Here is a 25016-nt window from a genome sequence, read left to right as displayed (position 1 = left end):
GACATATAACTCTCACCAATGGAGGAATGTGTTTTTCTGAGTCAGTTGATGATGCTGATCGCTATGCTAGCAATTTTAGCCACATTAGCATAGCTAGCATAGTTAGCATAATTAGCATTTTAGGAAATGTGTTTTTCTGAGTCAGTTGAAGATGCTGATTGCTATGCTAGCACTTTTAGCCACATTAGCATAGTTAGCATAGTTAGCATAATTAGCATTTTAGGTAATGTGTTTTTCTGAGTCAGTTGATGATGCTGATCGCTATGCTAGCACTTTTAGCCACATTAGCATAGCTAGCATAGTTAGCATAATTAGCATTTTAGGAAATGTGTTTTTTTGAGTCAGTTGATGATGCTGATCGCTATGCTAGCACTTTTAGCTATGTTAGCATAGCTAGCATAGTTAGCATAATTAGCATTTTAGGTAATGTGTTTTTCTGAGTCAGTTGAAGATGCTGATTGCTATGCTAGCACTTTTAGCCACATTAGCATAGTTAGCATAGTTAGCATAATTAGCATTTTAGGTAATGTGTTTTTCTGAGTCAGTTGATGATGCTGATCGCTATGCTAGCACTTTTAGCCACATTAGCATAGCTAGCATAGTTAGCATAATTAGCATTTTAGGAAATGTGTTTTTTTAAGTCAGTTGATGATGCTAATCGCAATGCTAGCTCATTTAGGCACATTACCATAGCTAGCATAGTTAGCATAATTAGCATTTTAGGAAATGTGTTTTTCTGAGAGAGTTGATTATGCTGATCGCTATTCTAGGACTTTTAGTCACATTAGCATAGTTAGCATAGTTAGCATTATGAGCAAATCCAGCCTTGATTAGCTTTTAATTTGTGGGCGGAGAGGGTCGCGGTAGTGCGTAGAGTTGGGCGTGGAAGGCGGGTTGCGTCTGCGGGCCATACAACGCCGCTTGCGGCTTTAATTATTCTTCCCGTTTCTAACGGATCCGTAGATCACAAATTTGACCCCCGCCACATACCCGAAAACTCACCAAAATTGGCACACACCTGGGATAAATTGAAAATGAATTTTCTGCAATGAGAACGTAACCCACCCCACGACGATGACATCACGGCGAGCGTTCCCGTAAAAAAAATGAATGGGCCGAAAATCGCTTATGGGGCCAAAAAAATTTTTTTTGAAATAGAGTTACGAAACCAAAACACGCGTGTTGGAGATATCCCAAAGAAGTTATGAAATCATTATGGGATGGCCACACGACCTACGGCTTGGCGGCCATTTTGTGGCGAATTCAGAGAAATGGCGATTTTCGTGTTTTTTGACAATATGGGAAAACGATACTTTTGTTTAAGCGATTTTCACGAAATTGGACACACATGCCAAGACCATGTTTCTACAACTACCAAAGAAGTTTCATTGACCTTTGATCTTGGCAAGGGGCGGCCATCTTGAATTTTCAAAAAAAAGCACCTTTAGTAACTGATACAAACGAAAACTCGTCCTAGGGATTTTTATCGATCTTTTTGAAACTTCTCGGGCATCAATGGCAAGCTACTGTGGACAAAATGTTGGAATTAGAAGTTGTAGAATTTGAAACGCGTGCGCGTGGCGAATTCGCAACCGTCGCCATTTTAGCTAGCTCGCTCATATTATATCGGAATAGCCTAAAACTGAAATATGCGATACCCTGGCCCACACTGAACAAAACGATGTCACATACGACAAAATCGATAAAGGAATGTGGCCGTGGTAAACAAAAAACGATCGCAAAAAAAAGTGCTGACTCGGCAAAAAAAATTTTTTTCGGATTTTATTTTTAAGAATCGGCTAACGAAACCCAGATAACTTTGTCGGGTATATCCAAAGAAAGTTTTGAAATCATTACGTGATGGCCACACGACCTACGGTTTGGCGGCCATTTTGTGCCAAAATCTGCCATTTTGAGTTTTTCGCGTTTTTACACGATATGGAAAAATAAACTTTTTTTCGAGCGATTTTCACGAAATTTGACTCGCATGTCCCTAGCGTAAGTCTACAATCACCTTTGGAGTTTCGTCGACCTTTGACCTCGGGAAAAGGCGGCCATCTTGAATTTTCTATAAAAAACACCTTAACCACCAGATTCAAACGTAAACTTGTCGTTGGAATTTTCTTCGAACGTCTCAGAACTTTTTGGGCATCAATGGCAAGCTACTGTGTAAAAAATGTTGGAATTAGAAGTTGTAGATTTTGAACGGCGTGCGCGTGGCAAGCTAGCAAAGTGGCGCACTGTTATAACTCCCATGCATTTCAATACAATACAGTGAAAATTGAATGCATGCATTAATGCCTGAAACTGAATACATTGAAAAACACTGGATATGGACATATAAGGAATGTGGGCGTGGTTAGCATAAAACCACTGTTGCTAAGGACGACAAAAACTTTACTTTTACCGATTTGTCCGAAACTGACGTCAATCTGTTCGTCCTCCCGAGGGGACCAAAACATAAAATGGTTGCTATGGAGATAAAATCCACAGAAAAGCCGCCATTTTGGAAAAAGTGGTCTTTTTTATCAACTTATGACATATAGCTCTCACCAATGGAGGAATGTGTTTTTCTGAGTCAGTTGATGATGCTGATCGCTATGCTAGCACTTTTAGCTATTTTAGCATTACTAGCATAGTTAGCATAATTAGCATTTTAGGTTATGTGTTTTTCTGAGTCAGTTGATGATGCTGATCGCTATGCTAGCACTTTTAGCCACATTAGCATAGCTAGCATAGTTAGCATAATTAGCATTTTAGGTTATGTGTTTTTCTGAGTCAGTTGTTGATGCTGATCGCTATGCTAGCACTTTTAGCCACATTAGCATAGCTAGCATAGTTAGCATAATTAGCATATGCAGTTTTGACTAGCCATTATCAAAAGTGGGCGGTGAAGGCGGTGGTGCGTAGAGTTGGGCGTGGAAGGCGGGTTGCGTCTGCGGGCCATACAACGCCGCTTGCGGCTTTAATTTTAATTAGTTTTCCTCTTTCACATTTGATCATTTATGGTGTTTACATGTATAAAGGGTACATCGAAAAAATTGTACTGATTTAAAAGAGGAAAAACATCGTGGCTTGTGCTATCCTAGGCACTTTAACATTGGGAGTTGGGTCATTTAGACCCACTAGACGGTGATTTGAACCTTTTTCTTCAATGATTTGTGATCCTCACTGATGTCCATGGAATACATGAAATCTTTCCACCTTTATCCACCTTTGTCATGGTAGAGAGAACACGTCAATGGAAGGGTTGGGTCATCTAAGATAGCACAAGGGTTAAACAAACAAAATATTATTTTTATCAATAATTATTATTAATTTTAATTTGGTAGTAGGATCAAACAAAATGCAAAAGACAACAAATTTTGTTGGAATCAAAGATCCACCTCTATTATTATGTTTTTAATTTAAATATGTTCAAAATTTGATGACACCAAAAATAAACAAAGTAAATTGGATGGATAATCAGAATCAGAATGACTTTATTTGATCCCATACGTGGGAAATTTGTTGAAAATATTTATATATAATATAAAATTAAAACTATTTTTTTCCAAAAACCCTGAAAGAATTTGACGTCATTTTTCCTACCAATAGTTTAGGTGATAACTTTCAGATTATTGCATATTCGTGAGGACATGTCATGTCCAGGAAATATATTACTCTTCGTTTTCTTTCGGCTAAATAAGCCTAAGAAGACGACAAAATGGCGACTAACATCATTAGCAGAAACCGGAAGTCCCGCCCCGTCCCGTTCCCACTTCTCCAGTTTGGTTGCTCTTTTTCTGGTCGAAAAAGATTAGTGACACCATAATTTTGTTAATGAAAACTGCCACTTTTTCTTTTATTTGCCAGTAAAGTTGAAAAAAAAGAAGCTATTTTATGCCATCATCATTATGTGAGCGACAGACAACACTCCAGACCAGCTGGTGGCGCTAAAGCACCATGACGCTGTTAACCAAAGAAAGAAGAAGAACAGCACGAGGTCTAGCAGCGTTAGCTTGTTAGCAGGCTAGCAGCGTTAGCTTGTGTTGAGAGGTCGTTGGTGTTTTGTTGGGACGTTTGTGAGGTTTTTGGACAGAAAGGACGATACGTGGTTCGTGTGGGAACTCTCAGCATTTTCCAAAGTGTCGTAAATGAATGAAGAAATGTTGAACGGAAAGACAACGTGGATTGCTGTGATTGTGAGACTAGCAGATGATCGATCGGAGCTGCAGTGAAGAGGACGGCGGTGTTTGTGGGAGTTGGAGCTGAAGATCGGAGCAGGAACCATGTCTTCCCTTCAGTCTCTGAGAGAGTTGATCAGCGAGCGACTAGCTGCTGCTGCTGAAGAAATCTGCAGACTCTGTGAAGGAACCATCGTCCAGTACGAGCAGGAGCTCTGTCGTCAGCGCAGACTGCTGGATGTCATCTGGAAACCACAGCTGCAGCTACACCACATAGGTATGTCACCTTCATCAAAGAAACAGAGAAGAAGCTCTTTGAGCTTCATGCTCTTCTCTGTCACCCAGTGGCGGTTCCACACTAAACTTACTCGCCGGGCGGGGGTATGTATGTACTATGTGGGTGCTGAAACCGGTGCCAGCTCGATGCGGGTGGGGTGTATGGAGTCCTATACTGTTCATAATTAAATAAATTAATATTTAATTAAATAAATAAGTAATAATATATATATATATAATAAGGTTTTTCACAATTTCATGATCTTTTTATATATTTACAAGAGATTTATTGGTTGATTGTGTATTTGCATGAGGTCATATTTATTTAATTAATTAAATATTTATTTATTTAATTATGAACAGTATAGGACTCCATAGGGGTGAGGTTTTGTGTGTGTGTACTGAAACAGCTGTTTCTGATATTAATTTAGCACCCAGATCCGGCCATAAATAAAATAATTTCAAAAGAGACAAAGACAAAAAGAAACAAAATGAGTGAAGTATAAATATTCAGACCGGCCTTCCATTCATTTTCTTAACTCGTTTGATTCCTTTAATGCAGGGGTCTCAAACTCGCCGCCTGCGGGCTATTTGCGGCCCCCAAGATGATATTTTGCGGCCCCCGCCTTAATTTGAAAGTTTAATGTTAATGCGACTTGCCAGTCTGTATGAATGACACCTCTTCAACTTTGTATGCAGAGCTGAAGAATCAACCAATCACAGTGAAGTATATGACTCTTGGGGGCGGGGCTTTGACTGGGCTTGAAAGCACAGTAGAACATTTAAGGCAGGAAACCTGACCGCCCCCTCTCCGGACCAGGAGGAGTTCCTTACTTTACTTTACGTATCTAAATACATGCAGTCAATGCTGAACCTTTCTCTGGGTCGCACAGACCCGGAGGAGGGCTGAGGTTATGGTTATGGTTAGGCGCGCGGCGCTACGGAGAATAAATGTCCCACACCTACATCCGTGACAACTAACGGGGCTCTAACATTAAACACGTGCGAGAGACAACATAATGTACACATTGAAAATACGTGGGGAAAATGCAACGATAGACATGAGATGAACCAGCGCCGCCCCTGGATCCGCCCCCGGGGGGGTGGTATTTGAAATTATTTTAATTGATCATTCAACTGCAAAAACCGTCAGGACACATTTCCCATAATGCATTGGTTTGTAGTCATTGGGCAGCATGCAGTCAGTGCAGTACTAAGTTTCCAGCTGCGTTCGCTCAGGTTGGGGCCTTGATCCCGCCTCTTTCTGGTGATATTTTTGTGATGATTGACAGGTGATGTTGGAGCAAAAACAAAATCATACGTCACTCACAAGGTGATCTGCGCAGCGTTTTGTCCACCTGGGTGATCTCAAACAGGCTTATTGTGCATCTTGGCTACACATGTTTGGTGTTGCCAACATGAATTTCCATCTTTTTTTTATAAAAAATATAGGAGTGGATGACCGGCTGCTCTACAATAACTTGTGACCGGGGTTTATATGTGCAAAAAGTTATAAGAAAGAAAATCCAACAGTGGTTACTGAATTTTGTTTCTCCTTTACCAATTTGTTGTTTAAAGGGCAAACATTCAACACAGACTCAGCATTGGGGGCACAAACTCTCTGACTCCTTCATTTTCGATGTCAATAAATCCAAGTTCAGTCCAGATATACTGACAATCATCTTCATCCACACTGAGGGTCTTAGCTGTTTCGGAGGAAGTGCTGCCAAGTTTCCAGCAGTAAGAAGTAGACAAGAGAAGCCGTATTCAGAAGAACCCAATGATAGAGGTTACAGAACTGTAGAATTGGAGTCTTTTGTGTTTAATAGTTATGATTCAACAGTGTTAACTGAACTGTGTTAGTCTAGGACCCTTTACTCACTTCTTTCTAATATAACAAAACCCCTTATTCTCTCCCTAATTATCTCTCCTCACCTGACTTTTGTAACGCTTTAATTATTATTATTTTTTTCTAAGGCTACGTTCACACTGCAGGGCTTAATGCTCAATTCCGATTTTTTTGAAAAAATCCGAATTGTTTGCTAGACCGTTCACATTTCCAAGTAAATCCGAACTTTTGTGATCTACAGTGTGACCGTTAAACGACCCAGAGTTGACCCGCATGCGCAGAAGAGTACTCAACGTCGAATGACGTCACTCGTTGTTTGCGGAAGTAGCTTAGGTTAATATGGATGTCAACAACAGTGTTGTCAACAGCGGAGCTCTTTTTTCATTAATAAATTTATTTTCACAAAGGAGCCAGCACAATAACAATCTTCCCATTTTTAAGAAGGCATTGGAGCCGGGATCGTCTGTAACCACTGTTGTGGAATAAATTGGGCCCACGCGCGTTTGTGTAAGGGACAGGAAAAAAGCGCGTGCAGCAGGAGAGAATGGGGGGGCGGCAGTGTGGGCGCGCATTCATGTTGTGTGTGTTGGAAAATAAAATCTGTCGCTTTGAGATTACTTTCCTTGTTGCATGTTCAAAAAAGTCGAGAAGGAGAAAACCACGGGATTCAACCGGATTAAGTTTAACAAATTTATTTCCCTAACAATATTTCTAAAAACAGAGTAAAACAAAATAAAACAGATCATCTGGGTTCCCAAAGTTTCAGAGCTTGCACAGCGCCAAATTACAAACGTCTTAACGTGTCAGCCTGTTGGGAACAGCGAAAGTTCCTCTGTCCAGCTGTTTTAACACCTCGGTTTCAGCCTCCTCCTTCGTAACACAGCATGGCGTCCAGACTCCTCCTCTGGACGCTCGGATTGGCTGGCAGGGAGCCTGCCTACTTCTGTCAGTCCATATTAGGAGTCAGCATCCGTTTCCCGCGTCGGAAGTCACCTTTCAGACTGACATGTTCCCGCAACCAAATGGCTCATCAGGTGGTCCCCCACATGTGGCCGGATCTTTCTAGCATCCAGTAGACAATACACCTTTGTTCCCCACACGGGAGCAGATGCCTGTGGCGGTTCCCAGGGATGGAAATCAGTCTCAGAGATGATTGATTTATGATCCAAGTCAGACCTACAACCAAATGGCCTCAGAAGATCAAAGACCGTTTTCTCCTGAAGGGGATGAGTTCGAAACTCCAGCATCACAACCTCTTTACATATGCAATGTTCAGGAAGCCCCTTTGAAATTCAAAGTATGGAAACCTCACACAGTAAACCTGTAAGAAAACCTTCAATGAAATAAAGATAAGATAAAAACCTAGGAGAAATAAGAACCACAAAAAATAAATCCCTTCAGTTTCCCTCTCTTGACCTCACGAAGTGAGGTCACACAAAAAATAAAAACACATCATCACATCATGCAATCAAAACAGCTGTGGTCTCAAGCCCTCACAATCTATAACAGAACCAATGTGCCTTAATGTGAATTTCAAAGGTGTTGATGACCCATTTATGAGTTTAGCAGCGAAAAACCTGTGGAGCTTGCATTAATGATCTTTAAGAAAAATTCAGTTGGACAGTAAAAGTGCTTGCTAATGTAACCGTTTTCTGGCCTCTGCTCTGCGTTGTGTGATTTTGTGTACCATGAAGCCACCAGACACCGGAGGAACTTTCTTTGAGCAGTTTTCTTTATTTTCTGCTGTTGCTGCTGCATGTAACAAAATATGGCATCAACACGCGCTGCAGTCAGATAATGCCCCAAAACTCTTCCCGATTAGAATGGCAAAAAGGTAAGGATGTGCTGACTAAAACATTATTTTCTATTAAAATTTGTGCAGTTCTTCACTTTCTTTGATTGTGATGACTTTTGCCTGTTCAGGTGGCTGATTTAATTTAATGACTTTGCAGTGTATTGTCCACTTCAATTGTATTTTTCTTTTGAGAAACTGTGCTTTCCGTGCAATTTCCATTCAGGTAGACTTGTTGCTGGATCTATTAGGCTGGCTCTCTGTTATTTTTCTTTCTGTTAAAGCTGCTGTGTACATTCGATAGTTTAACCAGCGTTTGGATTGGTTCTTCGTAGGACCTGTCTCTCATCAATGGACGTTTACTTGTCATTTTTATGCAGCATCTTTGGCTCATTTTCTCATTTTGATTCGCTGGTCTGGAAACGGCGATCCTCGTTAGAGGTAAGATCGGGCCTAAAAAATCCAGCCCTACCCGACACAGGCCCGCGGGCATTAAAGCCGAACTCGCCCGAACCCGACCAATTAACTTGATTTGCAGGCCCGAGCCCGAAGCAAACCCGAAATTTCAATTTATCCCATAGTATTTTTGGCAGAATAAAACGCCGCCAGATTTCTTGAAGGTAAAATGATCTACATATTTTTATGATCATGAAAGTTATTTTCTTTTGAACAGAGAGTGGTCGCTGCAGTATTAGCTCGCTGTTGTGGCGTAGAGTTCCGCTGGAAGCGCTGCGCATAGGTTCCTCCCTACATGATAAATGCATTTGCACAACGAAATAACGCTGGAACACAGAATAAGAGGCCAGACAAAGAGAGTGAAAGAGAGATCTTGATGCGCACTCGCTTCATTACGCGGGAAATACTGCAGCCGCGGCGGTGCGTGTTTGCCTTTTCAGTTCCCCTGTCTTAAGTTTATCCTTGACTTCTTGCTGCTCCATATCAGGGATACCTAAACAAAATGGATGCAGACTTGCGGAGGGAAGATTACATTCACGACACGTGCGCAGAGCTGCGCGTGGCCAGCGCCCCCCCCTCTTTCTGCCAGTTGCTGGACCACAGTTTATGTCAATTAATGGTGGGCTGGTGACTGGTGGGAGGGGGGCGGGGTCTACCTGTGTGTGTGTGGGGGTGTCGCTGAACGTTCTCCCTCTGAGTAAGAAGCTGGCTGTGCCTTTCGGTTCGTGCGGGAACCGTTCTGACATACAGGATTAATAAGGAGCTGTTTGACAACCGCCCGCCTAAGGAGCTTCTTTGCAGCCATTACAATATGTTTATTAAAAAAAGTCAGCGACAGAGAAGCCCGTCCCGACCCGAATGTAATGACTGTCATTTAGTGCCCGAAATTCGGGTCGGGTTCTGCCTCGGGCTCGGGCTTAAGATCTTACCTCTAATCTTCGTGTCGTCTCCACCGCATGCTCAGCTGTCTGGTTTTGCTCCACCCTTCCTCTCTTGGTGCCAGCTGGTGTGTGGACGGCCACCTCGCTCTTGGTTCCCCAGAGAGTCCAGCCCTAACCTTCAGGGAACTAACATCAGAATCCTTTGTGAATGTGTCAGCTTTGTACGCGGCCTCGTCTTTTCAATCTAACAGATATTTTATTGGTCTCTCTCTCTGGTTGGTTTGGGGGTTTATGGCTGGTTTGTGGGGGCTTTGTGGTGGGTTATTTCCAGGGCCCCATTTTTTTTTTCCCGTTTTCGAGTTAGCCTAAGGTGGCCACTCTGACATTTTCATGTTTGACGCAGTTACAGTTGTGGACAAAATAGTTGGTACCCCTCAGTTGAAGAAAGTCCACAATGCTCACTGAAATGACTTGAAACGTGGAAAAGTAACAATAAATTCAAATGTATTGAAAATTTAAGCTTCAAAATCAGCCATTACTTTTGAGTTGCTGAATACCAGAATTATAAATTAAAAAAACTAATGAAATAGGGCTGGACAAAAATGATGGAACCCATAACTTCATATTTTGTTGCACAACCTTTTGAGGCAATCACTGCAATTAAACGGTTTCTGTATTTGTCAATGAGCCTTCTGCACCTGTCCACAGGTATTTTGGCCCCCTCATGAGGAAGCTGCTCCAGTTGTCTCAGGTATGACTGGTGTCTTCTCCAAATGGTATGTTTCAGCTCCTTCCACAGATGTTCAATGGGATTCAGATCTGGGCTCATGGAAGGCCACTTCAGAATAGTCCAAGGCTTTTCTCTTAGCCATTCTTGGGGATTTTTGGCTGTGTGTTTTGGATCATTGTCCTGTTAAAAGACCCATGACCTGCGACTGAGACCAAGCTTTCTGACACTAGGCAGCACATTTCTACCCAGAATGCTTTGACAATCTTGAGATTTAATTTTACCTTGAACAACTTCAAGACACCCTGTGGCAGATGCAGCAAAGCAGCCCTAAAACAGAACTGAGCCTCCTCCATGTGTCACAGTAGGGACAGTGTTCTTTTCCTTGTATGCTTCATTTTTGAGTCTACCAACATAGAGCTGATGTGCCTTACCAAAAAGCTCCAGTTTGGTCTCATCTGTCCAAAGGACATTTTCCCAGAAGCTTTGTGGCTTGTCAACTTGCATTTTTGCAAATTCCAGTCTGGCTTTTTTATGATTTCCTTTCACTGTCCTCCTTGGTCGTCTTCCATGAATTCCACTCTGACTCAAACAACGAGGAATGGTGCGATCTGACACTGATGTACCTTGATCTTGGAGTTCACCTTTAATATCTTTGGAGGTTGTTCTGGGCTCTTTGGATACAGTTCAAACTATCCGTTTCCTCAATTTGTCATCAATTTTCCTCTTCCTGCCACGTCCAGGGCAGGAAGGATCAGGGCGTTTTTTTTAAACTTTTTTTTTTCTGCATATGATGCATGATTGGAACCATAATAAATAGGGGTATCACGATTTCGACTTTAATCGAAATCGATCGAATTTAAGTCACAGTCTCGAACTTCGAATGAAAAATTGAATCGGCGATGCTGCCACGCCCCCATGTTGCGTCTGGTTACTTGCCAAGCGGAAAAAGTGCTGAGTCTATTTGTTAATAAAGTTTTTAAAAAAAACAAGTGCTGCGAGTCATCCTCCTCTAACAGCAACTCAAAAGATAAAAATGGCAACTACAGATGCAGGAGACCCATCGACAGAACTTTAATCCCCTCCCCTTTCACGGAAAACGCTGGTGTGGAAGTATTTTGGATTTCCAGTGAGTTATGTTGACAACGTTCGCGTTTTCGACAAATAAAACAACGGTTTGCAAGCTGTGCTATGTGCGTGTGCCGTATTCTCTCATGGGCAGCACGACTAACATCCAGGGAATCTCCACAGGCACCACAAAAACAGATTTATCTGTAAACCACTACACAAACTACTTTTCTCTCTTCGTTTTGAATTATACTTCCAAGCAACTCAACTCATGCAAATACGATTACACGTGCGGTAGGAGAACTCTGGTTTTAGGCATTTAATTAGCATGCTAGAGCCACGCTACGAATACCCAAGTAGAACCCATCTCTCAGCTACGGTGATTCCCTCCATGTGCAATAATGTAACAGAGAAAGTCTGAGCAGACCTTGAAAAAATGTGAAAAAAATACATTACAAAAAAATACAATACATCAGTGTGGTATATGTTCACCTGCTCAGAAATAGTTTAAAACACTTACCTGTTCAGAGACTATGGACATGTCTCTTTTATTGTTTTTGTTTGTTTTGTTGTGAACTTGAATGTCATCTTTTGTAAAGAAGACTACACTTACAAAAGAGAAACTGGATGGCAGTTTATTTTAAAATTTTAATTGACTAAAGATTTAAGTTATTGTAACATTATGTTGTTAATAAAAGTTTTAAATTTGACCATGTAGTGTGGTACATTGCAAACAAAGGTCAGATATTCTTTTGCATTAAAGTCTAGTTAAAAAAATGACAATCTGTGCTTTAAAAGAATCAATGTAAAAATTGAGAATCGAATCAAACTGTGACCTTAGAATCGAAAATGCAATCGAATCCAGGATTTGGAGAATCGTGACACTCCTAATAATAAACACATTAAACACATTCATCTTTGCTGATAATTTACTTTTTCTGCTAGTCCTGTGTTCTGACTTTCCTTCTTTCTTTCAGATGGTTCTGTCCTTCTCTCCCACCACGCCTTTCACTGTCTCTCGTCAGCTTGCCCTCTAATGCCTCTGCTGCACGTGGCTCCCTTTACTCACACACACACACACCCCCACACACACAGACGCCCGCTTTCAGAAGCACACATCCTCATTCTAAAACAGAAGTTTCCATTCCGCGAGGAAATACGACAAATTTACTGCATTCTATTTATTAATTTCCATTGTATTGATTTCCATTATAAGCTGCATGCGTTCTTGAGTGTGTGGCACGGCCGCCCGCCGAATGATTTTGTGTTGGGGGGGGGGGGGGGGGGGGGGTTATTACTGTTCTCCTTCACTCTGTAACACCAATCATGAACACGCACTGTTAGATTTCCATGAATATCACTACATGTTTTGTTTGGGAACTATTTTGTGCAGCGCAAAGTTACGTGTCTGTAGAAAAAGGTGGAGCCTCCTGCCCTGCGTTCTTCATGGGTGTCAGGCTTCAGGGCCACCGGAAAGGTGACAGTGTCTGCAGTCTGTTTATTACTGGGCAATATATAATATTCTGAGAAGATGTCTGTACCAGAGAGCACAGGTGAAGCCTCGCATGCAGCTAGAGAGCGGTCCGCTGCAGAAGAATCAACACGCACCAGCAACACACGTGTGCGCTCCTTCCTCCTAGTCCTACACAAGATGCACCGCGCTCACACACACAGTCAATCTTCAACACCTACATAGTTAGTTCATTAGTTAGATAGTTAGTAGTTAGTTGTTACTGTTATTTGTTAATAAAGAATAGTGCGTTGTAATTAGGGATGGGTACAGAGCCCCGGTATTGAACAAGCCCCGGTGCCACATTCTTCAAGACCGCAGTATCGTTAAGGTCTGACCTCAACGGTTCTGCTATCGGTATTGGTGAAGACGCATTTTTTTTGTGTGCCACAAAATATAAACATTATCTGCCATTGTTAACTCATCAAGTCAGTCAATTGTCCGTTAATTAATGATAACATTAATTTCGCTATTCTCGCTGGAGAGGTCTGTCTGGCTATTTGCGTGCGGGGGGGCTGGGCTGTTGTTCAGACAGTACGGGCAGCGCACACACAGTTAGTGGTGATCTTGTAGGGGACACGTGAGCGCCTCCCCAAAAAAATCCTTGTATCCCCCTATAAGAACACCCATTTCCGTGTAAAATTAATGAAGTTTGCGTCAAGGAGCCCCTACCATCCTGTCACCTTGCTGCTACGATGACTGTATGTTGCACTGTCTGTGGTGGTGGTGGTGGGGGGTGCTCACGGAGCAAACAATGAACAGGTAGAAAGGAGGGCCTTAGACTCACCACTTATTGTTCCAGATCCGCAACAAGCTGACAGCTGCTTCCTAAAACTTAATAATAATTAATAACTAATGATAGTTGTCATCCATAAAATTGATATAATTAATTGGGTTCACTGGATTTAAAGACAAATAAATAAATTGAAATGAGTCTGCACTAAAGTGAATTTATTTCCATAATCTCACTTAACTTAACTCTGGGTGTTTGACAGACAGAAAAGTCTATTCAAGGTTGAGGAAAATGGACAAAAGATCAAAGGAAACATCACGCTCATAAAGAAATAAAAAATAATTAAATAAATATCCTGTCTGGAACATTCTCATGTATAAAGTGAAACGTTTTGTAAAAAAAACAATGTTAATGTGATTAACAGATAATGAGAAAACAACAGTGGACCAGATTGTTTTCCAAGCACTGAGCCGCTGTCACCGCAGACCCCCGTTAAATTTACGCACCCTTTGCCTAAGACTTCTGCTACTGCGCGCGCCCCCCCGGATCGCATCTCGGCGCGCCGCACTATTTTAGAAGCATTAGTTTAACAAATAAATCTATGTGTTTGTGGTGCCTGCGGAGATGACCTGTCATGTTAGTCGTGCTGCCAGTGAGAGAATATAGTACACGCCACATAGCACAGCTGGCAAACAGTTGTTTTTGGTTTTTTTTCGACAACGCGAACGTTGTCAACATAACTCACTGGAAATCCAAAATACTTCCACACCAGCGTCTTCCGTGAAAGGGGAGGGGATTAAAGTTCTGTTGATGGGTCTCCTGCATCTGCAGTTGCCATGCTATCTTTTGAGCGGCTGTTAGAGGAGGTTGACTCGCAGCCCTTCAACACAAGTGTTTTTTTACGCTTGGCAAGTAACCAGACGCAACATGGGGGCGTGGCAGCATCGACGATTCCATTTTTTTATTTGAAGTTCGAGACTGTGACTTAATTTCGATCAATTTTGATTTAAAGTCAAAATCTTGACACCCCTAGTACATTGATATTCAGACGTACTATGCAACATGTCCTACTTGCCAGATAACTGCCATCACACATAAGTAAGACAGAGCATTACTGCACCCACTTCCTATCATTTCCACACTGTTCAGGACAATAGCCATGGACATTGTTGGACCTTTATCTGAGAGCAGCAGTGGTCACGAGTAGGCATGGGTACCGTGCCCCAGTATTGAGCGAGCCCCGGGGCAACATTCTTCAAGACTGCAGTATCGTTAAAATCTGACCTCAACGGTTCTGCTATCGGTACTGGAGAAGTCGCTTTTTTTGTGTCCCACAAGATATAAACGTTATCTGCCATAATTAACTCTACAAGTCAGTCAATTTTCCTTTAATTAATGACTATATTAATCTTGCTATTCTTTCTGAAGAAGAGAGGTCTGTCTGAGTATTTGTGTGCACGGGGAGCGGGGCTGTTGTTCAGACAGTACGTGGCACGCGCGCAAAGGAATGTACGGTGGCCCAGAAGGGTCACAACACAACACATTAACTTTACACACAACACATTAACTTTACACACAACACATTAACTTTACACACAACACATTAACTTTACACACAACACATTAACTTTACACACAACACATTAACTTAACACACAACACATTAACTTTACACACAACACATTAACTTAACATACAACACATTAACTCACAACACAACACAATGACTCACAACACAACACATTAACTCACAACACAACACATCAACTCAAAACACAACACATCAACTCAAAACACAACACAATAACTCACAACACAACACATTAACTCACAACACAACACATTAACTCACAACACAACACATTACTCACAACACAACACAATAACTCACAACACAACACATTAACTCACAACACATTAACTCACAACACAACACATTAACTCACAACACAACACATTAACTCAAAACACAACACAATAACTCACAACACAACACATTAACTCACAACACAACACATTAACTCACAACACAACACATTAACTCACAACACAACACATTAACTCACAACACAACACATTAACTCACAACACAACACATTTACTCACAACACAACACATTAACTCACAACACAACACATTAACTCACAACACAACACATTAACTCACAACACAACACATTAACTCACAACACAACACATTAACTCATGGCCCAGAAGGGTCACAACACATTAACTTACCTCACAACACTTTAACTCACAACGGAAGTAAAGCAGCAATTGAGGTGCTTTTATTCTGAAATGTCCACTGGGCTGGGCGGCTAACTACCTAACAGAAGGTAATGACACAGTGAGCTGTGGAGGGAGCATGATTTTTCTACAAGAGAACCTAGCAGCAGTGTTGCCAGATTGGGCGGTTTTGGTTCTAAATTTGTGGGGTAAAAATGGCTTTAGCCGGGTTTTCATAATTTGGGCGGTTTTAGGGTTGGTTCTGCGTTTTTTTCCCCCTCATGAATATATAATAGCGGACTACGTTAGGCCGTGTGGCTGTGAACTTCTATGTACTGAAGCTCCGTAAACGCAACAGGCAGAGACGCTTAACGGGCTCTGTCATCTAACCTGTTGTTGGGGGGGTGCAACGCCCCGCCTCTTACAAATTGTGTTCTTTAAAGCCTGACACTGCGGCTGCGTGTGGGATGAGTTACCTGCTAAAGTTATGGTCTGATCGCTACATGGAGCAGTGTCTGTTTTTATCAATCCTTTTATTATTAGTCTGAACTATCTTTTATTTTGAAAAATCATCGGATCGGGTGCTAAATCAGTCCAGTAGGGGGGAAAACTCAACGAAAGCTGTGTATACGTCTTTCTCCTGATCTAATAAAAGGAGGACAGTATTGAATATTTCTTCAGCGGACCGGCCTTCTTTCATTCATTGTGTGTGCGTGCGTGCGCCCGCGCGCCCGCGTGTGTGTGTGTTGGGGACCGCACGTGCATGTGTGAGGGGAGGGAGCGGAAGAAAGGAGAGGAGCGCGCGTGCAGCGACAGAGAGGGGTGGGAGGGAGGAGTGTGCGTTCATATTGTGTGTGTTCAGAGGAAGCAGAATCGTAATAAAGAGAAAGTTTCTGGCAACACTGCTGCTAGCTTCTCTTGTAGCAATATCATGTTCCCTCCACAGCTCACTGTGACATTAATTTCTGTTAGGTAGTTAGCCGCTCAGCCCAGTGGACATTTCAGAATAAAAGCACTTCAATTGCTGCTTTACTTCCGTTGTGAGTTAAAGTGTTGTGAGGTAAGTTAATGTGTTGTGTTGTGACCCTTCTGGGCCATGAGTCAACGTGTTGTGTTGTGAGTTAATGTGTTGTGTTGTGAGTTAATGTGTTGTGTTGTGAGTTAATGTGTTGTGTTGTGAGTTAATGTGTTGTGTGTAAAGTTAATGTGTTGTGTTGTGAGTTAATGTGTTGTGTGTTAAGTTAATGTGTTGTGTGTAAAGTTAATGTGTTGTGTTGTGACCCTTCTGGGCCACCGTAGGAATGCTACCAAAGTTATAGGATGGAAGAAAGAGCTAACGGTCCAAAATACGGCGGCTCTGTGTTTTTGTAAAATAACCACCATGTTCTCAGAGGGTCGGGGTGCCTTTAACACCGACAGGTAGTACCGAGCAGGTAGAAGGAAGAAAGCAGCATAAGCACACAGAGGGGGCGTGTCTGTATCTGTGAATGCCGGCAGAGTCAGTGGCGATAGTGGCGATCTCGCAGTGAGTGCCGAAAAAAATAGAAAATCCTTTTATCCCCCTAGACTAAGACCACCCATTTCCACGTAAAATGAGTTAAATTTGCGTCAGGACGCCCCCACTATCCTGTCACCTTGCTGCTACAATGACCATATGATGCGGGAGACCGGCAGGCGGGGCTTAGACTCATCCGCTTATGATTCCGCAATAAACTAACAGCTGCTTCCTATTAAAACATAGTTGTCATCCATAAAATTAATATAATGTATTGGGTTTACTAGATTTAAAGACAATAAAGACAAAGGAGTCTGCATGAAAGTGAATTTGTTTCCATCATCTCACTCATCTTAACTCTGTGTGTTTGGCAGACATAAAAGTCTATTCAATGTTATGGAAAATGGACAAAAGATCAAAGGAAACATCACTCTCATAAAGAATACAAATAATTAAGTACAGTAAACCCTTGTTTTTCGGGGGGGTTACGTTCCAAAAAGAACCCGTGATAGGCAAAATCCGTGAAGTAGAAACCTTTATTTTTTTTTACAATTAATATACAATTAAATACTCTATTATGCATTGAAAAGAAAGAACAAACCATTTTACAGGCTCAAGCATTTGTTTCACAAATAAAAGTACCTTAGAAACGTTTTTTTCAACAAATAACTTCTGTACTGTACTGTCATATAAGAATTTCAATCATCGATGTGAACAGAAGGCTTCAAATTGCAGAGATTAGCCCCGCCCACCGCGATCCGAGTAACAGGATTAAACGAAAATTTTAAATGATTATGAAAAAAATACAAAGTACAGTCGGACAAATAGTGACTCAGGTGTATTTCACTGCTCTAGACTACAGACTGAGCCGCTGCATCCTGACTCCGCTCTGCAGTGTTTTCTCCTTTTGAAGCGCGGTGAAGTGTGTTTGTTCGGAAGAAGAACATAGTGATAGGCAGTTGTTGTCTTTTTTCTATGGGTTTTAGAGAAACTCGAAATTGCAAGAGAATTTGCACGTGCGTAATGTAAATTTGGCAAGCTGTTTTACGTACCTGTACATTTTAAACTGCAACGTTATTGACGCACAGGTAGAGAAGAAGCAGAGTAACTTTTTAGCCAATCAGAATGCAGAACACAATGCACAATGCAAATCCGTGAAGCAGCAAAACCGTGAAAAGTAAACCGCGTTATAGCAAAGGATCACTGTATTGCCAAATTAACTATCACTATATATCGGCAAAAACCTTTTTTCTAACACCCCTAGTGTAGCAGCTCCCTGTGCTTACATCTCAGTGGGAAACTGATCCAAATGGCTATTGGACAGGTCCAGGTTGCCGACCCTGGTCTAGCACATCAACGTTGCATTCCATGTTTTTATTGGAATATTGTCATGTATAAAGTAAAATGTTTTGTGAAAAAACAATGCTGTTGCATAATGAGGAAATAAAACCGTTTATGCTCTTAATTTGTTATTTATTTGTTTATTTTTCATCCTCAAAGAGTATCGATAAGAGTACCGTTAAAATGCCGGATCGATAACCATTATCAATAAGAGTAGTAGTACCGTTAAAACCTTAACGATACCCATCCCTAGTCACGAGTAAATCCTGCTGTGATTCTGCTACACGGTTCCTAGAAGCTTTTCCCCTTCACACCATTAAAGCTCCTGCAGTCATGAGAGCGTTAATTCAGCTTTTCTCCAGGGTAGGAAACCTGATGAAATTCTGACAGACCAGGGAACCAACTTTACCTCCCGGTTGATGAAACTTTTCCAACAGCAGCTTGGCATCACTGCCATCAAGGTGACTGTATGTGAGAACTGTTGGCGCCTCGCGGTTCATCCATTTTGGGCATCAGCAGCCTGATTCCTCGTGATCCTTCCGGTTTTTTGTTTTTGCACTTGTCTGACCAGGCCATCTCCATGATTAATTCCAACAGACGCAATGCATGGCTGGGGGAGGCTGATGTTGCTGATGTTCTCACTGTTTGGCCTCACCATCCCTCCCAGTGGCATCTTTTGGCTTTAGGTGGCACTCAAAGTGTTTTGTAACAGTTTAGCTTTCGGCTGTCATATCAGTCATGTTTTCGACTACATTTGTCAGACTCTGCTGGGTTGGTGTAATCCTATGGGTTCCCCTTTGTTTTGCATCTTCTTGATGGGCCTCCGTGTTCCTGTTGTTCTGGATGTTTCTGTCTTGTTTTTGGTCTCTAATTCTCGATGCATATATCAGCGTTAAATTTTCACCAGTACAGAGTTCCCTCGTTTATTGCAGGATTTTCGTTTTAAAAATAACCATGATCGCTGAAATCCAAGGAGTCTGATTCCAGAAGTTTATGGCAGTAAAACTCCTCACTGCCTAAATACACTTTTTCAGACAGACATGAACATTTTTTTCCTTTTCTCTTGTTTGAAATCTCAAACTTTCATGAATCTGATGGATCAAAGATTTCTGTAGATCTTAAGAGCTCTGTGTTTCTGTACAGGAGACACGGCACGGACTGAGGAGGTTGATTGACATGGTCTCTAGCCAACCAGGACACAGAGCAGGGTGCTGTAAAAAAAAAAAAAGCAGCATAATTGATCTTAAAGAATGAGCTAAACTGGTAAAGATGAACTGCGTCAAAGAAATGGAAGACTGTCTTCTGTTCTGTTTGACAGAGATTTTAGAAGGTTTCAGGTTGGAGCACAGACTGCAGAAGGGGGGGATAAAATGTCACGTCTTGATCATGTGGGCAGATTAAAAAAAAAACACGGGTCTCTGATATTGTTCAGTGGGCCTGACCAAACATGGAGGCGGGGTGGATCCAGATCGCGGGTCGTAGTTTGCCCACCCCTGAACTAGTATGAAATATTTCATTAAACCACGCAAAATATTAGTGCAAAGGTGAACTAACACCTGTGCTCAAGTTAGTGTTTATGTTCCTCTAAAAATCTTTAATAGAAGGTGAAAAGAAGGAGGGGGAGTGCCCTGCCATCCCTACACCAAGACCCCCAGAATCCAGAGCCCGCACGGCAGGAGATGGAGAGCAACCACCCCCCAGGCGATTGCATCCGCCACCCAGGCCAGGGCCAGCAGGACCACCCACGGAGCCCCCCAAAGCCAGAGAGTAGGGAGGCATGGGGGGGGCAGAGAGGTCCCTTACCGACCCTCTACCTCCTCCAGAAGTCCCCCTCAGGACAGGGCCAACAAAGCCCCCCCAGCCCCCACAGACCTGGTGGATGTCACCCAGAGCAATCACGGGCCCCAAGAGGGTTGCCCCGCCCCGTCCCAGAGCCAGGGAAGGAGTGATCCCAGCCCCAGGTGCGGATGGGCAGCCCATCCAGCGCTCCTGGAATGAACAGTTTTTCATATTTTATATTTAAAGATTTAAACTATAAGGTTTCTGACTGAGCAGATTTTGACTTACATTGGCGTTTGTCAATACACAAACTAGTTAGAAAGTATAAAAGGGCTTTTTCTTGTGTTTGTATTCCTGCAGTTCTCCCCCAGCATTGGATGACTGAAGAGGAAGATCTCTGCAACCAGCAGAGGAACTTAAGAGTGCAACAGAAGGTACCAGAACCTGCTCAAAGTGAAGAGCAACAGAAGGAACCAGATCCTTCACTGATTAAAGAGGTACAGGAGAAACCAGAACCTCCACAGATTAAAGAGGAACCAGGGGAACTCTTCATCAGTCAGGATGAAGATCAGCTTGATCTGAAGCAGGAGACTGATACCTTGATGGAGATTCCTACTTATGAGGAAGATGAGAACAGTGAAGCAGATCTAAACAATCAGCAGAGGAACTTCAGAGTGGAACATGAGGAACCAGAACCTCCACAAACCAAAGAGGAACAAGGGGAGCAACAACTTACACATATTAAAGAGGAACCAGAACCACCACAGATTAAAGAGGAACCAGGGGACCTCTGCATCAGTCAGGATGAAGATCAGCTTGATCTGAAGCAGGAGACTGATACCTTGATGGAGATTCCTACTTATGAGGACAATGAGAACATTGAAGCAGATCTAAACAATCAGCAGAGCTTTAATGTAACTAATAATCAGGATGAAGAAGGAAACCAACATGAAGAATCAACATCAACTACAGATGATGAGACAGAATCAACATCAACTACAGATGAAGAGACAGACCCACAGAACAGAGATCAGAGGAAGAGAAGAGACAGAAGTCATGTCCAAAAGGGGTATGATGAAAGATATTGTGCATGTAAAAAATGTGGTAAAATGTTCAGTGGGCAGTCTCAGTTGAAATTTCACATGAAAACTCATACAGGAAAGAAAACATTTTCTTGTAAAATCTGTGAAAAAAGTTTTAGTTATAAATCCAATCTCAAAAAACACAGGACAACTCATACAGGCGAAAAGCCCTTTTTGTGTAAAGAATGTGATTCAAGTTTTAGTCAAATGTCTAGTCTAAAAACACACATGAGAACTCACACAGGGGAGAAGCCTTTTTCTTGTAAAGAATCTAAAAAAAGTTTTAGTCAAATATATCATCTCAAAGCACACATGAGAACTCACACAGGAGAAAAGCCTTTTTCTTGTCAAGAATGTAAAAAATATTTTCGTAATACATCTCATCTCAAAGCACACATGAGAACTCACACAGGAGAGAAGCCTTTTTCTTGTAAAGAATGTGATAAAAGTTTTAGTCGTATAGATCATCTCAAAACACACATGAGAACTCACACAGGAGAAAGACCTTTTACTTGTAAAGAATGTGATACAAGTTTTCGTCATGTGGCTAGGCTTAAAATACATATGAGAACTCACACAGGAGAAAAACCTTTTACTTGTAAAGAATGTAAAAAAAGTGTTAGTCAAATATCTCATCTCAAAACAAACATGAGAACTCACACAGGAGAAAAACCTTTTACTTGTAAAGAATGTGATAAACGTTTTAGTGAAAAATCAAAAGTCAAAATACACATGAGAACTCACACAGGAGAAAAGCCTTTTTCTTGTAAAGAATGTGATACAAGTTTTAGTCATATAGATAGTCTCAAATCACACATGAGAACTCACACAGGAGAAAAGCCTTTTTCTTGTAAAGGATGTGATAAAAGTTTTAGTGAAAAATCAAAACTTAAAATACACATGAGAACTCACACAGGAGAAAAGCCTTTTACTTGTAAAGAATGTGATACAAGTTTTAGTCGTATAGATCATCTCAAAAGACACATGAGAACTCACACAGGAGAAAAGCCTTTTACTTGTAAAGAATGTGATTCAAGTTTTAGTCAAATGTCTCATCTCGAAACGCACATGAGAACTCACAGGAGAGAAGCCTTTCCCTTGCAATAAATGTGTAGCCAGTTTAAGTCGAATACCAATTCTAAAAACACACGAAAACTCATACAGGTGAGAGATAGTTTTTCTGGCTGATAAAAGGCTGTCATAAATGTCATTTAGTAAAATACATTAGAAAACGCAGTTCAGAAGCTTTTCTTTTGTAACAAAAAAAATTATATAAAGGATTTAGAGAAAAATCTCAACTTCAAAAACAGAAAAACTTAGATCAGAAAACTTGTACAGTATATGGGAAAATATTGTGAAAAGGCCTTCTAGTCTTGTTTTTTTTCTTTTTCTTTTTTAGAAGAAAGAATTTTTTTATATAATAAAAAGGAAAATGTTGGAATATTTCAAGCCTTAGTTTAATTTAGTGAATTTATTGTATAGGTTTAAATAAAACAATGTTCTTTGTCCGGGACATAACTAAATGTTTATGTCAAAAACATTTAGTGATGATGTTTAACCCGTTGTGCTATCCTAGGCACTTTACCATTGGGAGTTGGGTCATCTAGACCCATTATACAGTCCACTGAACCTTTTTTCTTCAATGATTTGTGATCTTCACTGGTGTCCACGGATTACATGAAATCTTTCCACCTTTATCCACCTTTGTCATGGTAGGGAGAACACGTCAATGTAAGGGTGGGGTCATAGGATCGCACAAGCAATAAATCTTTTTCAATGACTATGATGTTACTGTTTGATCAACCAATAAAGTTCCCTGAGTTGAATCCAATGAATAAAATCTATGATCTGTTAAGAAGAGGAAGATGAAACACCAGGCCTAATGATAAAGACGACTTGAAGTCTGTTGTTTAATCAGCCTGAGCTTTCATTACATGTGCCCCCCCCCCAATCTGGTGGCCTCAATGACACAGAGCATTGATGTAGTAATTCAGTTCAAAGGAGGCATTAACTACTTTTGTCCTGCCATTGTTTTTTACTATTTTAGACAAAACTTATTTAGTTGACCATTGTTGTATTTTCTGCTAAGACAATGTTTATGTTGTCAAAGTGTGTACATTATTATGAGAAATGTTTTATAAACATCTTTGATTTTTTTTGTCATATTTTCATTGTTGTTTTAGGCTAAAAGGACAGTTTTTAATTTGTCAAGGCATGTGAGCTAGTAACCATTGAGTGAAAAAAGATTTTCTTTTAAACCCACTAACTAATGGAATCACCATAAATCAGCAAATTCTGCAGCGCAGAAAAGCTGCTTCAATATGCAATGTTTTAAAACATAAAGTGTTGCAGAACTTTGAGGATGGAAAAACTGTGGAGAACATTTTCATGTGAATCATCTTCTAAGCTGTTTGTTCCCTTTTGGGGTCATGAAGGCAGGGGACATCCTGCATCCAGTCTGTCACAGGACCCATGCACTCTCACATTCACGTCTAGGGACCATTTAGACCAACCAATCGATCTATGAAGCATTTTTGGGATGGAAGCTGGAGTCCCCAGAGGAAACCCACACATGCACAGGGAGAACATGCAAACTCTACTGTTTTCAGATCCTTCAACCAGGACTTGAACTGAGGGCCTTCTTGCTTTGAGGCAAGAGCGCTAACCACTGCACCACCGTGCAACCCGATAACAAATATGTATATATTTTTGTTGTTTATGTCACTGCTGAACGTAACCAGAATGTTGATGGAAACTTGTTTGAAGTAACAAACCCCATTTCTTTCTTTCTATATAATCTTTGTATCACTTTTGTTGATTTTGATCTTTGGTACTAAATGATGCTGATTTAATTCATATAATTTAAACTTTTTCATACATTCTGTAAAAATACATACCTATAGTAACTGTACAAACATATTCTATTAAAAAGCAAGAATCGTGTTTCGAATCTGTGAGCCGTTGAGCTTGATTCATGAATTGAATTGGATCGCCACCTAAGGAAAGATCCAGTCTTAGTAGAACCGCATCTCTACCATTTAGTGAGGAAAGGATTTTCCTAAAAATGTATTCAGGAAGATTTGGATAAAGAACCAGACTGGTGTTTGTGTCTGGTGTTCTTATGATTCATGTTTAGTAGACATTAGAACTGTTCCTCTGTTCTTTATGGTTCTTTGTTCTGTTCCAATCTTACTGTGAAGAATAAAGTGGACGTGAACATCAGTCAGAAGTGTGGAGTCTTTCTCACAGTGTGGGTATCTGCTGTTTGTTGCTTCTCTGCTGGTCCCAAAGCTGGACTTTGTTCCAAGAGTATGAGATATACCCGGGTAAGTTCAAGGGTAAATTAATTGATGTTCTACACTTTTTTTTTGAAGGATCAAAGACAAAGATGTTCTGAAGAGAAGATGTGAGAAGAAAGTCCAGAATGAATCCACTCTGACTTGTCCTCATGTCTCTGAAGCTTGTGTCTTCATGTCTTCACCTCAGAGTTTCTTCTGGATTCCATGTGGATCAATAATATTGATCATGTTCTGTTGTCATTTTCCATCAGAACTTCAGGCTTTTCTCTGCTGATGATCTCTGAGCTGAACTTCTTGGAGGAATTCCTGAGTCTGGGATTTGGAGCAAACAGTCAGA

The 25016-nt window shown here is 41.2% G+C and overlaps 1 protein-coding gene across 1 annotated transcript; it reads left to right on the top strand.

The window, feature by feature from the left end:
- Window positions 1-3581: 3581 nt before the first annotated feature.
- Window positions 3582-24602, top strand: LOC144987211 (uncharacterized). Its single transcript, XM_078936319.1, has 2 exons — window positions 3582-4443; window positions 20659-24602. Exons 1-2 carry the CDS (start codon window positions 4272-4274, stop codon window positions 22485-22487), a joined length of 2001 nt encoding a protein of 666 aa, XP_078792445.1. The 5' UTR covers window positions 3582-4271; the 3' UTR covers window positions 22488-24602.
- Window positions 24603-25016: the final 414 nt, after the last annotated feature.

Source organism: Oryzias latipes, chromosome 2 (genome assembly GCF_053564925.1).
Source record: "Oryzias latipes strain Hd-rR chromosome 2, Olatipes_Hd-rR_3.1".
Taxonomy (NCBI): domain Eukaryota; kingdom Metazoa; phylum Chordata; class Actinopteri; order Beloniformes; family Adrianichthyidae; genus Oryzias; species Oryzias latipes.
The sequence above is the reverse complement of the archived record's forward strand: the minus strand, read 5'-3'. Positions and strand labels throughout refer to the sequence as shown.